The sequence below is a fragment of the Crassostrea angulata genome, unplaced genomic scaffold (assembly GCF_025612915.1).
Source record: "Crassostrea angulata isolate pt1a10 unplaced genomic scaffold, ASM2561291v2 HiC_scaffold_128, whole genome shotgun sequence".
Lineage (NCBI taxonomy): Eukaryota > Metazoa > Mollusca > Bivalvia > Ostreida > Ostreidae > Magallana > Magallana angulata.
Genome location: NW_026441683.1, coordinates 20,541 through 36,000, shown reverse-complemented (window position 1 = coordinate 36,000; position 15,460 = coordinate 20,541). Strand labels below are relative to the sequence as shown.

General features: G+C 34.9%; 1 protein-coding gene across 1 annotated transcript; it reads right to left on the bottom strand.

The window, feature by feature from the left end:
- Positions 1-8,113: 8,113 nt before the first annotated feature.
- LOC128169427 (E3 ubiquitin-protein ligase TRIM71-like) lies at positions 8,114-14,595 on the bottom strand. The gene is made up of 2 exons (XM_052835576.1): positions 14,550-14,595; positions 8,114-10,444 (listed from the first exon to the last, which is right to left on the bottom strand). Exon 2 carries the CDS (start codon positions 10,442-10,444, stop codon positions 8,711-8,713), a length of 1,734 nt encoding a protein of 577 aa, XP_052691536.1. The 5' UTR covers positions 14,550-14,595; the 3' UTR covers positions 8,114-8,710.
- Between the last annotated feature and the right edge of the window lie 865 nt (positions 14,596-15,460).

Below are 15,460 nucleotides of genomic sequence, written 5' to 3'. Positions count from 1 at the left end.
ATGACATTTTGACCCTATGTTATCCATCTTTCCATCTCTGTTTTTTTTAATGTTGTCGTTCCTTTAAATTGCAACTCGCTGAAACTCATGTTATTAGGTATATGTTCATGTAACTGAGAGTATGTATACCTTGATCTAATAAGAGTAACTAAGGCTAGCTGTAATATGAGTTTTCTGAGAGATAGAAATACTTGCTAGTGTTTATTTGGTTTTATGAAGCAATTGTATTTTTTTTTAAACAAATGAATATGTCAAAGATATCCAGATTGTGTCATGCGTTTGTTTTTATTTTATATGCGAATGATTGTAAAATGTTGTTCTGCAAACGATGATGTTCATCTTGTATACTACTGGAGCTTAGTTGAAATCAATAGACATAGTAATTATACCCCACAGTAGTAAAACCCCAGTACTTACAGAATTTGTGTACCCTCCCCCCTCCCTTTTTTCTCTAGAAATATGATACATTGTCATGTGTTTAGTTTACTGATCTATCTTTTATAGAGACATATTTGATCAAACTAGAATTTTACCACAAAATAAATTTACTTTTTACTGGTTTTTACTGGTTTTAATGTTTGCATAGGAGGCTTGCTTGAACCTGGGGTGTCCGTACAACATCGGAGTTTAGCTTCTCTGCTCTGGCCGGATGCGTTAGCAATGTATTAAATCGAGAGTATCGAGGGTGATTTTGATTGCTTCTAAATCATGTCAAAGTTCAATATTTTCTGGTAAATAATATTGTGTCAGTAGTTGTGTCAAGCAACAATGTGACGTAGATCTGCCTATTTCATTGTAGGCCACTCAGCCATGTCTCTTTGAAATCAACACGATTTGTCTGACTTTTGTGCCAAATACTTCACTTGAAACGAGCATACTTTCTATAAATGACTTGTTTTGATGCATGAAAAAGATAGTTACATCCTACCGAAAGTCTAAACACTTGTTAAAATGGTTCTAGTATATTATGTAACTACAACTTCTTGGAAGTCTGGCCATGGGGTCAGTCCATTCAACTCCGCAGAGTTAAATTATATACTGCTGATATTTATTTAGCTAAAGAATGTATTCAAAAGCAGTTTTAAAAGTAAGTCCATGTAACTCGATCGCTTCTGGCTTGGCAGGTCAAAACTATAAACTATAATCGATTTTTATAAGAAACAGAGAGAAAAAACGATGCACATAGTGAATGTTATTATAAATGTGTTTTTGCGATACTGCTTTATGTAACTTTTCAGTTTTCAACATGTTTACTCGGTGAAATAGACACAGATTGCGGAAGGGGAGGAACTTACTTCGAAAAAAAATGTTGAAAAGGTTTTGTTTATGAAAAAAAAAAGTCCGACGTACGAATCTGTTTTAAATAAGAGATTTTTATTTAAAATGATTCATTTTAGATAATTATAGTATTCATATTATAAATGGACAAAAGCGGCTTTAAAGGGGCATGGTCACGATTTCGGTCAAATTTTATTTTTCTGTTTTCATTATTTACAATGCTTTATGATTGCATTTCTAAAGATCAAATGAAATTTGGGTGCCCGTCGATGAGTTTTAAGCAAGATACAGGGCTCACAATTCTTCGTCATGTAAACAAGGTTCGTGCCCTGTTTTTGTTTACATAGGTTCAATATACCAGTAAACAAGAGGATTTGTCTATATTTTAAGCATAAATAAAGAGTTCCTAACGATTAACACATTCATTTAAGGTCTAAAACTGGAATATTAACTTCAACATTCAAAATGTAAACAAAAGCTTTGTTTACATAGCGAAGAATTGTAAACTCTGTAACTCGCTTATAAGTCAACAAATGACACTCAAATTTTGGTTGCCTATTAAAAATGCCTGACTGAAGCATAGTAAACATTAAAATCGAAAAAATAATTTTTGACGAAAATCGTGACCATGCCCCTTTAAATAGGCGTAATAAGATTACAAATATCATACCGGTATGTCCCAAAGAAAGAGAGGGAGATCCAACCTCCCAACTCCCCCCTCCCCCCCCCCCCCCCATCATTTTGGATCAGCCATAACATGTATATTTCCAGGATACGGGTAGTGGCTGCAGATTGCATGTATACCTACTCTGTGTACAACAGCCAAGTGTTCTAAGGACCTTGTCTTGATACCAGGCCATTATCACTGATAAACAGTAGACGGTTGATAAAGACTCCGCTGACTGCTCTGCTGAGAAAGATCTCCAATGAGGAGCTTCCCTCAGAAGACACGTTTCGCTTTGTTTCACAGACACTGGTCCTTTTAAAACATGTTCATAACTGAAGCCAGCACTAACCTTAGATTGCAATCTTAAATCAAGGTATATTCAACATGCAAGATGCATACAAAATTGTGAAAGACGGGATAGGAGAATCATGACGGACCCGACCGGGAATCAAACCCAGGGCCTTTAATTTCTAGTCATGTGCTCTAACCAACTGAGCTATATGGCGCATGTATTCGAACCGGTCTGATCGCTACATTCCTCCACTTAGATTTCATGGTCTTCGCCGGTAAAGATCACCCAGGCTCTTTACCCTGGCAGGATCGATGTAACCTGTCAGTTCCAGGGGTTGTCACGGCACCAACAGTAACGGAATGGGAGAAATAATGACGGACTACAGCGTGATTCAAACCCGGGCCTCTTGAATCTCTAGTCAAGTGATCTACCAACTAAATACTTAATGGCTCCGTTTATTAAACAGGTATGGCCGACACAAAATGATTATTTATATGTATATGTGTTAGAAAAATTCTATATGGATTGTATTGAAATAAAATGTACACTGGTAAGTTATGTAGTTTTTAACTCACACGATAACTATTTCTATATTTAAGGTACTAGTATTTAAAAGGGCATGGTCACGATTTTGGTCAAAAATTAGTTTTCCGATTTTAATATTTACAATGCCTCATAAAGGCATTTTAAATAGGCAACAGAAATTTGAGTGTCATTTGTTGAGTTATAAGCGAGTTACAGGGCTTAAAATTCTTCGCTGTGTAAACAAAGCAGTTGTTTACATTTTGAACGTTGAAGTTAAAATTTTAGTTGTAAACCTAAAACGAAGGTTTTAAATGTTAGGAACTGTGTATCTATGCTTAAAATAAATAAAAAGATAGACAAATAAGCTGGAAAAAGATTTTTTTTTTACTGGTATATTGAACCTATGTAAACAAAAACAGGGCACGAGCCTTCTTTACATGACAAAGAACTGTGAGCCCTGTATCTTGCTTATAACTCTACGAATGACTATCAAATTTATTTTATCATTAGAAAAGCATTTCTAGAGCATTGTGAATAATAAAAACATAAAAGAATTGACCAAAATCGTGACCATGCCCCTTTAAAGCACATCTGTTACGTGACCATAAAAAAAAATAACATAAATGCAAATAAATGTCATTTTTGTCAAATTTAATATAATATTAGTAATATTGATCACATTAAATATCCTCCTATATTATACATAGTTTACCAACTATTAATTTCAATCAAAATCAGTCATTTATACAAATATATTCACTGTTCACTTTAGATACTTATACACATACACTTTCACTATTTTATCAAGTTCTCCAACCCACATATTTTTTTCATCATCCATACACACACTACGGGGATATATGTTTACCACTCCTTGTTGTTCTGTGAGTAGAAGAGACAAGAACTGACCGTCCTTATCCAGGAGATGAACTGTTTAACTTATTCTGTCACACACCAGGATGTGACCGAAAACATCAGCACATATTCCATAGGGCTTGATCCCTGACCCCTGACCTGTGTAGGAGAACCTGTATTGTCCTGATTTATCCATCACCACTACAGCATGTTAGTTTCTGTCCTTTGTTGGCCCTCCGTATGTTCTGTATTTTTGTCACATTTTTGTTGTACCTGGTGACTTGGTAAATTCTGTTAAATAAACTCTTTGACATAAGTTTCACAACAGCTGGGCTGCAGGTACCGTTTAATCATGCATGGACGTTTAAACAAAATCTTATTATTATTTTCTTTTTGGATAACAAAAAAAAAGACCAATGTGGATAATCGATTATGACATTTTGCCCCTATGTTTATCCATCTTTTCATCTCTGTTTTCTTTAAATGTTGTCGCTCCATTAAATTGCAACTAGCTATATATGAAACTACTCTCATTAGGTATATGTTCATGTAACTGATAGTATGTATACCTTGGTCTAATAACAGTAAATAAGGCTAGTTGTAATATGAATTTTCTGAGAGATAGAAATACTTGCTAGTGTTAATTTGGTTATACGACGCAATTGTATTTTTTTAAACAAATGAATATGTCAAAGATATCCAGATTGTGTCACATGCGTTGTTTTTGTTTCATAAACAGTGAATTTTCATTCTGCAAATGATGATGTCCATCTTGTATACTACTGGAGCTTTGTTGAAATCAATAGACATGTTAGTCATACCCCACAGTAGTAAAACCCCAGTACTTACAGAATTTGTGTAACCCCCCCCCCCCCACCCCCATTTTGTCTCTAGAAATATGATACATTGTCATGTGTTTAGTTTACTGATCTCTCTTTTATAGAGACATATTTGATCAAGTTAGAATTTTACCACAAAATAAATTTACTTTTAACTGCTTTTTACTGGTTTTAATGTTTGCATAGGAGGCTTGCTTGAACCTGGGGTGTCCGTACATCAGAGTTCAGCTTCTCTGCTCTGGCCGGATCCGTTAGCAGTGTTTTAAACCGAGAGTCTCGAGGGTGATTTTGATTGCTTCTAAATCATGTCAAAGTTCAAAATTTTCTGATAAATACTCAAATAATAAATAGATAGTCGGAATAAGATTATGTTATGTGCAATAAACTTCTAAGAAACACATGATTTTATAGCTTTGATTGAAGTTATTTGGCACTATTCATCATGCAATCATTATTACCAGGTTTCATTTTCCTCGGTGGTTACATCTTGCTTTTCCCACTGAGATTCCATCTTTCGGATTTTGTTTCCAAAACAAAAATTACATTCAAGGTTTACAAATCTCGTCAATGTATATTTCGACAACAAAATGCACACGCATTGTGGCAAGTCTTACCAATTTTTATTTACCCATTACTGAGCGTTAAGGTCAAGATCTAGTAAATGATTCCAGAGTGTCGTTTTGGTGCTAAAACCATTATGACGTCATAACTGAACTGATGAATCTTTTCCCGTACTTTACAGCTTTAAAGGAGTTATGTAGAAAATAAAGCAATATTTTGACACTCTATATTTAATCACGGGAAAAGTAATCCCGGTACCTATATTCAATTTGACATCATTTTAAATAGGAGGTCAAGAGCTTGTTTAATGCCGTTTTTGGAGAGACTGTAGGCATTCTATATATATTTCATTTGTCAAAAATGGACAAAACTCCGAGATTTGTTATTTTTATCCTTCATATTTCATAGAAGATGGTTGTTTAAAACATGATTTATCATCGTGTTTAACAAAAATTTAAGTCCCGGTACACCCTATGAAACAAAGACATTGTTATGAAGCATCATTAAAAGAATTTATATCTTGAATTTCAGAAACCTGTAGGCACCTTTCATTTACCAGAACATGACCTTAAAATTTGGTTTTCCATGGAAAATTAAAGATAATTTGCATAATTTCTATTTTTTATAAAACAATATATAAATAGTGCCTGTTTGGGAGGGTAACTGTTAAAATTTACGCACATGTAACAATTCGTTGTTACCCGTTGCCAAGTGTGTTGCTAACGCTGAGGGTAATATAACGTATAACCAACTACATCTAAACCAATTAGGTATCAGTATTTAACATGAAAGTATAATAATAAAAAAATATTAAGATATAACACGAGGATCTTGATAATAATAATTGCAGAAGTTTTTAGTATTTTTTTAAAAACTCTTTCAAGTTTTAATCCTGAAATTATTTTTTTAATGTTGTTATTCTATTGAATTCCTCGTTAAATAAATGTGCAAATGATCGGATATGTCATAATTTAAGGTGTACGTTGCTTAATTCTGCTAAATAGATGGTATATATGTAATACAATTTTACAAGCCATTACCGTCCCTGGGATCTTGATGTTGCCTCTTGAATGAATTAATGCGCTATATCATCTGGCATTAGTACAGATGCTAACCCATATTCAGGAAAGTTTTGATAATTTATACATTTGAAATATAATTTACATGAAACCCTTCTTTCACGGTACCTCTTATTGTTGCATATTTTCCTATTCTTGAAAACAATTTTTGTTGTTTCATTCGAGTATGAGGTTGACTGACATTGCAGAAAAAGAGACAACTCGCGTAAGCGAGTTAAAGTATTTTTGTTTTTCTGCAATACTGTCAACAAAAGCGATTTCACTCTATACATGTATTTACATCCGCCTCAACCAATGAATCAATTTTCAATAAATATTAATTAAAAACCCGCGTATTATCAATGTTGTCGACCAGAACGTAACACGCCAAGAACAGCTAATTAATATATGAAGGCTTCTTTTTTTGAATCATTTTAACAGGAGCTTGAACTTTGAGTAGTTGTGTCAAGCAGCAATGTCGTAGACCTGTCTATTTAATTGTAGCTATAGGCCACTCAGCCATGTCTCTTTGAAATCAACACGATTTGTCTGACTTTTGTACCAAATACTTCACTTGAAACAAGCATATTTTCAATAGATAACTTGTTTTGATGCATGAAAAAGATAATTACTTCCTATCAAAAGTACAAGGACTTGTTAAAATGGTTCTATATAGTAAATAATGTAACTACCGTGGGGTCAGTCCATTGAACTCCGCAGAGTTCGTGATTTTACTGTAGCTTTAGTTTTTGATCGATCAAAAAATAATCAATGCAAAGACAAAACAAAAATACAAAGAAGACATCATACGAAGTAAAATTTTTATAGTATTATTACATGTAACAGCTACTTAAATTATAAACAGCTGACATTATTTAGCTAAAGAATGCATTTAAAAGTAAGTCCATGTGACTCGATCGCTTCTGGCTTGACAGTTCAAAACTTTAAACTATAATCGATTTTCATAAGAAATAGAGAGGAAAAAACATACACCTAGTGGATGTTATTATAAATATGTGTGTTTGCGATACTGCTTTATGTAACTTTTTTAGTTTTCAACATATTTACTCGGTGAAATAGTCACAGATTGCGGAAGGAGAGGAACTTACTTCGAAAACATATTGAAAATACAGTCCGTTGTACGAATCTGTTTTAAATAAGGGATTTTAAAAAAAAAATGATGTATTTTAGATAATTATAGTATTCATATTAAATGGCGGTTTTAAATATGCGTTATAAGATTACAAATATCATACCGCCGGTATGTCCCAAAGAAAGAGAGGGAGATCCAACCTCCCCCCTCCCCCCATCCTATTGGATCAGCCATAACATGTATATTTCCTGGATGTGGGTAGTGGCTGCAGATTGCATGTATACCTACTCTGTGTACAACAGCCAGGTATTATAAGGACCTTGTCTTGATACATGGCCATTGTCACTGATAGGCAGTAGACTTCCGGACCCCCCTCCCTCCAAGCCCCCCCCCTCCAAGCCCCCTCTCATATTTTTAGATCAACCAATATTAAATCAATGTATTTCACTTGTTTGTGAGTAGTGGCTTCAGATGTAGATCTACTCTGTGTACAACAGCCAGGTGTTATTAAGACCTTGGCGTGATACTATGCAATTGTCACTGATTGACAGTTTGACAGTAGACGGTTGACAAAGAGTCCGCTGACTGCTCTGCTGAGAAGGCTCTCCAATGAGGAGCTTCCCTCAGAGGAAACGTTTCGCTTTGTTCTACAGACACTGGTTCTTTTAAAACATATTCATAACTTAAGTCAGTACTTTAATTAACCTTAGACTACAATCTTAAATCAGGATATTTTCAACATGCAAGATTCATATTGATGAAATTGTCACGGGATGGGGAATATAATGACGAACCAGACCGGGATTCAAACCCGGGCCCCCTTGATTTTCTAGTCATGTGCTCTAACCAACTGAGCTATCTGGCGCCCTCATTCGAACCGATCTGACCGTTACATTCCTCCACTTCATTGACCTTCGCCCAAAAAGATCACCCCAGGCTCTTTTCCCCTGGTAGGAGTTCACCTATTAGTTCCAGTCGTTGGTATCGGCAACAAATATTAAAGGATGGGAGAAATAATGACGGACTACAGCGGGGTTCAAACCGGGGCCTCTTGATTCTCTAGTCAAGTGCTCTACATTGTACCAACTGAACTATAATATGGTGCCCGGTATTCGAACCTGTCCGACCGTCACAAATTGATTGTTTATTTGTGTTAGATTACAAATCTGTGGATTGTATTGAAATATAATTTACAATGGTAAGTAATGTAATTTTTAACTCACTAATACCTAGTTGTTTATTTCAGGCATTAGTACTTAAAGCATTTCTGTTACGTGACCATAACTACGATAATATATTTTAGTTGTACCTGTAAATCATACATCCATAACATTACTGCATGTGATGAGCATGCACATTTAAACTTATTAAAACCATAGAGAAGACTTTCTTACTGCATAAACTAAAAATTAAATCAAAAAGATAGTTGCAAATGGATGTACTTTCTGTCAAATTTAATATAATGTTAGTAATATTGATACTATGAAATATCCTACTATATTATAAATAGTCTACCAACTATTAAATACATATATACACTGTTCACTTTAGATACTTATACACTTTCACTATGTTGTCAAGTTCTCCAACCCACATATATTGTTCATCATCCACACACACACTACGGGGATACATGTTTTCCACTCCTTGTTGTGGTGTGCGTAGAAGAGACAAGAACTGACCGTCCTGATCCAGAAGATGAACTGTGTTACTGATACCATCACACACCAGGATGTGACCGAGTACATCAGTACATATTCCCTGTGGAGTAAACCCTGACCTCTGACCTGTGTAGGAGAACCTGTGTTGTCCTGATTTATCCACCACCACTACAGCATCATTGTAATAGTCTGATACACCGACATCACCATTGATATTTTCTGTGATGTAGAGTGGTAGATCATACAGTGTCTGTCCTTTGTTGTCTGTCTGTATGTTCTGTATTTCTGTCCCTGTCTTCTTGTACCTCGTGACTTTAGCCTCTCCAGCCTTCGTCATCCCCACCAGTAGGTCCCCGTTGATGTGGGAAGAGTGTATACTGAGTGGTACCCATTCTCCTGTTTTAATGAATTCAGTGATTGTATTTCCCGGTGTTATTCTATTGATGACTTTGTTGTCTTGGTCTGTATAAATCAGATCCCCGTCCTGTGTGACTGTGTGGTAGCCTTCCCATCCACCACTGGTTTGTATCGTCTGTAGCTGATCCCCATCTAGATCTGTTTGGACAAAGTTACCTTCACTATCACTGACCCAAAGTCTGCCTGATTTACCCAGTGACATATGATATACACGTCTAACACCTGGTACTGTGTACTCCCTGACCTTGGTGACAGAAGAAGACAGAGACAGTGTTTGTTTCACGTCAGATTTCTCTCTGTCTTGTTTTCTCTGTTTCCCTGTAGGTTTCAACTGTGTAGAGGCAGTCTCCATGGGTTTTATTTTTCTGTTCTCTTGTTTAGTGTTAGGGACAGTTATTCTACCCAGTAGTTTGGCGAAATCTTCCTTGCTATGTTGACCAGCAGTAAATACAGGTGGGACTGGTTTGGATGTCTCTGGTATTGGTTTTATCAGTATTTTTTCAGATTTAAGAACAAATGTTAAATTTTTAATGTCCGAGGGAGATAGGTAGCCATAAAATGTTTTGACTAAATCATTGAGATAGTTGATGTGATCATCAATTGTTTGGTTTTGGTCGTTTAATGTTTTTGATAATGACTGTTCTACTTTCTCGACTTGTTTTATTTTACCTGATGTGACTGTGTCTACCAGTTTTTTCACAGCGTCAGCTTCAGCCTTCATGGATGTTCTTATGTCTTCCATGATCTTCTTTATTTTTGTGACATCTTCAGAAATTTCTTTTTTTAATTCTTGAGAAGTAGGCTCAAAATATTTTCGAATGTTGGCTATTTCTTCGTAACAAAAGGAACACTTTTCAGCAAAGACAACTTCTAGGTCGGTAAACACATGGCCGCGATGTTCTTTTGTTGCTGTGCATTTAGAACAAATGGGAATCTGGCATTCTTCACAGAGAAACTCTATTTGTCTTGTGGGGTGGATCTTGCATTTCTCCACAGGAAGTTGACGTTTGCGTAGCTTATAAGGGACCACTTCATGGTTCTTGGTTTTCTTATTCTTCTGATGTTCATCTCTGCACTGTTCACACATTGGTAGGTGACAGTCATTGCAGTAAAGCTGGCAGTTCTTCTCACAGTCTTCAGTGCCACACACCAAATAATGCTGGGCGTCGGGTGGTATTTGGGATTCAGATAATGCCATCTGAAATGAGACAAGTACATGTACATATAAGTACAGGAAGCATATCAAAAGTTTATACGACTAAATGTCTATAAAAAATAGATGAAAGAAAATTAAAAGATCATATTTATCAATTCCCTCTCATAATAATTGAACCTGACATAGAAATCCATAGTACTAAAAATTAACAATCTTAGCTGTTAAATTTATTCCACTCTGTCCCAAGATATCCTCGATTCACATATTGCCTAATAAATTAATAAATACCTCAGGGTTCAAACGATGTTCATTCAAAAGTATGAATATTTTCAAAGAAATCTTTTTTTACCCCCCCCCCCCCCCCCCCCCCTTTTAGCTTATCATGTTTCAATACACGATTGAAAACTAAATGTCCACGAGGATTTTGTACGCAACAGACCCGGACGATAACTTTAAAATATAGCGCGAGATGTCCCGAGGTCTTCCGAATGGAAAACATGAGGCCCATGGGCCACATTGCTCACCTAAGCAACAATAGACATTATAAAATCAGCTTTACTGAATAATATACCAAATAAAATATGGACAATGTAGTCTAACAGATCCTGTATATCAAAAATTCAATTTTTTCCCAGGATATTCCGTTTATCATTGATCCCTTTTTGTCACAGTATAGTCATTTCACATTTTGAGCATTACAGTTCTTAAGAAGATCAAAATCAACTGGGATATAAACCTGCATCAAACTTGTGTCAGCCCAAGAATTATCCAGAGGCCAAAGTCTAAACAATTTTAAAGAATCAAAAATATGTCAAAATGCTTGCATATAAGTTAAACCATATATAATAACATTTGAACTATGGTGAATTTAAACTGTTTTCTTTTGTACAATTGGACCCTCCGCCCCATTTGTCTCCATCCTTCTCCTAAATAAAATATGATTTTGCTACCTGATGATACTTCACACAAGTAACAGCTTTTCTGGTCGGTCTTGATCTGTGTAGAAGATTTCAAAATAAAATGTCTCTTTATATTCCTATGTAAAACTTTGACCCCCTATTGTGGTCCCAACTAACCCCCAGGGACCATGATTTGAACAAACTTGAACTTACACTATCTGAGGATGCTTCCACACAAGTATCAGCTTGTCTTGCCAAATGGTTTTTGAGTAGAAGATTTTTAAAGATTAACTCTATATACTCCTATGTAAAAATTCGACCCCTCATTGAGGCCCCACCTTACCCCAAGGGACCATGATTTGAACAAACTTGAACTTACACTATCTGAGGATGCTTCCACACAAGTTTCAGCTTTTCTGGTCAAATGGTTTTTGAGAAGAAGATTTTTTAAAGATTAACTCTATATACTCCTATGTAAAAACTCGACCCCCCATTGAGGCCCCACCCTACCCCCGGGGACCATGATTTGAACAAACTTGAATCTACACTACCTGAGAATGCTTCCATTTTAATTTGAGCTTTTATGGCCTAATATTTTTTGAGAAGAAGATTTTTAAAGATTTCCTCTTTATAATCCTCTGTAAAATTTGATCCCCCTATTGTGGCCCCACCCTACCCCCAGGGACCATGATTTGAACAAACTTGAATCTACACTACTTGAGGATGCTTCCATTTTAATTTGAGCATTTCTGGCCGAATAGTTTTTGAGAAGATTTTTAAAGATTTCCTCTATATATTCCGATGTAAAACTTCATCCCCCTCTTGTGGCCCCACCCTACCCCAAGGGACCATGATTTGAACAAACTTGAATCTACACTACTTGAGGATGCTTCCATTTTAATTTGAGCTTTTCTGGCATGATAGTTTTTGAGGAGAAGATTTTTTTTCAAGATTTTCTCTATATATTCCTATTTAAAACTTGATCCCCCTCTTGTGGCCCCACCCTACCCCCGGGGACCATCATTTGAACAAACTTGAATTTACACTACCTAGGGATGCCTCCACACAAGTTTAAGCTTTTCTGGCTGAATACTTTTTGAGAAGAAGATTTTTGAAAAATAATAACAATTTTTCAATATTTCTCAATTATCTCCCTTTTAAAGAGGGCGTGGCCCTTTATTTGGACAAAAACTTGAATCCCCTTTGCCTAGTGATGCTCTGTGCCAAATTTGGTTGAAATCTGCCCAGTGGTTCTGGAGAAGAAGAAGAAGAAAATGTGAAAAGTTTACAACGACAACGCCGCCGACGCCAACGCCGACAACAGACAACGGACAAATTTTCATCAGAAAAGCTCACTTGAGCTTTCAGCTCAGGTGAGCTAAAAGTTAATGTAGAGCCCTGACTATAACAAATAAAGAGCACAATTTATCTTTCAAAATGAATCACATATTTACATACGTATATACCTACATATTTCCGTCAGCGATATTAAACTCTATTTAAACTGAATAAACTCGGGAAAATGCTGAACATCTCAACAAAACATATTGCATTAACCTACCATTATGCAAGAGATCCTACCGAATTACCAATAGAATAAATTGTATTTTTAATTAGTACTTTGTTAATACATCAGATTTTGCTTACTTTGCGCAGGTAACCAGCCAAAGTCTCTGTTTGCTTTGATAAGTAAAAATTACAAAATACAGGTGATAGTTCTTAGGTTACATATGAAAGCATAAATTATGAAAACGAAACGAAAATTAAAACAAGCTAACACCACTGTCATATGTGAAAACTGTCAACGCATTGAAATATTTCACCACAATTTACTTCCCAAAATTGGCACCAATGTATTTTGCATGTTTCAAAGATTCCCTTCGCACGCGAACTGTTGCACAATAAACAAAATCCCGTTTATCATACGTCATGGCTGCTTTAAACAAAGAACCTCGTTTTAAAAGTATGGAATTAAACATGAATTATTAAGTTTCTTCTAAAATAAGTCCACAAACCCGTAAAATGCCGATCCGGGTTTGCCTACCCATTTAACCAACTTGGAAATCAACAATCGTCAATAAATTTCAAAATACACATTGTTGTCAATCAATATTTACAGCGAGTACAAATATACAGGTATGTAACATATCCTGAAATTTTCAACGACATTGGTTAATTATTATTGACGTAAATTGAAAAATCTCGATCTGCCCCGGCTTTAATTTTGTCCCGGCCCGGGTTTGCCTATCCGTTTTACCAAGACTCGTTTGAAATACCGAACCCGAAGCTTTAATTAAATTGATTAAAACACGCCTTTCCTTTATTATCATTTTCGTAATAACTCAAATTTTAAACAGAATTAGCACATAATTTTTGCAATTTATATTTTTCTTTCCATAAAGAATATTTATTTTAAATAACGTTTAATGTGAGACAGTAGTTCTTGAGAAGAAGTTTTTAAAAATGTGATCGGAATTAATAGCTCACTTGAGCTCTTAGCTCAGGTGAGCTAAAAAAGCATCATTTGTTGTTTGTAATTTCGTCTGTGGATAACTACAATGTATAAACAAATATTTGGCCCTATAAAGCTTTATATAGCTGCAGATCTGTAGCTCTCTGGTTGAAAAAAATTCGGATAGACAAACCAGAGAGCTACAGTTCCAAGCGTTGTAAAAACCTCCGATTTACGCCGCCGTTTTTGTGTCGCTCGCTTCGGGAATTATATCCGACTTTAAAAGCATTCAACCGCCTAAAAAATTGGATTTATTAATTAAACATATAGTTTACCCTAACTCTGCTAACTTTGTTTTCCTTTCAATGGTTCACAACGGCCATCCTTCGCCTTGGAATGTCATCGTTTTAAAAAACTCGCCTTATGACAGCCATGTTTACCTAGTAGCGAGATCTCGGGTGCGTCTTGGAACTGTAGCTCTCTGGTTTGTCCATCCGAATTTTTTCAACCAGAGAGCTACAGATCTGCAGCTAAGCTTTATATAATTAACTGTTATTTACTGGCCTTGTTTTTCAGCAAATGAAAAACGAATGGAAGGATAACAATCGAATAGTTTAACCATGTCCCATTACGATCAAAAATTAAATGGCCACTACTTTCGGTTCAGTGAAAAATAAGAACATGCATATAAAATCATTTATTGATGACTTGAAGTAAAGCCACTTTTACGCTAGAGATTATTTCTTTACTGTCACGAGATATAGATAAATGTATATATACAATTATTTCAACTTACCGTTTTTTGTGTATCAATGTGACCTTCGATTTACATTGCGTCAATGTAGCTAGTCCACCTAAAATTTAAAAATAAAATTTTCTTCAGTAAACTTGCAAAACCTTGTTTCTTTGTCCATACCTTGACTAGAACTAAACAGCTTTTCATTGGTTGATGGTTAATAAATATGCAAATCATCTATATATGTTGGTCAAATTAAATTGGCCTTGTGACCAAAGGGTAATAACTCCTACTCTTTATAATAGTAAAATTACCTATGAAAGACAACTCCTCTTTTTATAGTCTTTTTCAAATGTAGGAATGATCCAATCTAGTTGCTGCGTCTAAAATAAATGAAATACCCGTTATGTGTTTTTTTATAAATAAAATGTAATAATATTTAATATAACCCAATAGATACATTTAACATTATACTACCTTTAAAGAATAAATTTCCGTCCTCAATGTCTTTGTTTATTTCTTGTTCCGTCAAGTCAAACACACTGCTGTCTGTCTTTTCTTTATCGTTCCAATACAAAACCTGAAATATTTAAATAATTGTAATGTCTGTCCTTATGAAATGATATTATGAATATTAAAATCAAAAATTTAATTATAAAATTCATTTTTTATTTTTTTTTTAATATGACTATGAACACATACACAAACATTTATACACAAACACTGATGTAGACAAACAAAAACATGAAACATTGAACAGTTTACTAAGTTTTAAATATCTTTTGGATTCAGTGTTAAACTTAATTACTCTTTTATTATTACTCTTTTATTAAGTTTACATAAAGTTTAGTAACATATGAAATTGATATATATCAAAACACATTAAGTAAGTAAAATGCTCACCATTGTACCATTCATGATTAATGAATTATATATCTGAGTAAATATGCTATAACTTTTAATGACGTTTT

Excerpts from the sequence above, each read along its gene's own strand:
- LOC128169427 (XM_052835576.1), bottom strand. The coding sequence starts at position 10,444 with ATGGCATTATCTGAATCCCAAATACCACCCGACGCCCAGCATTATTTG.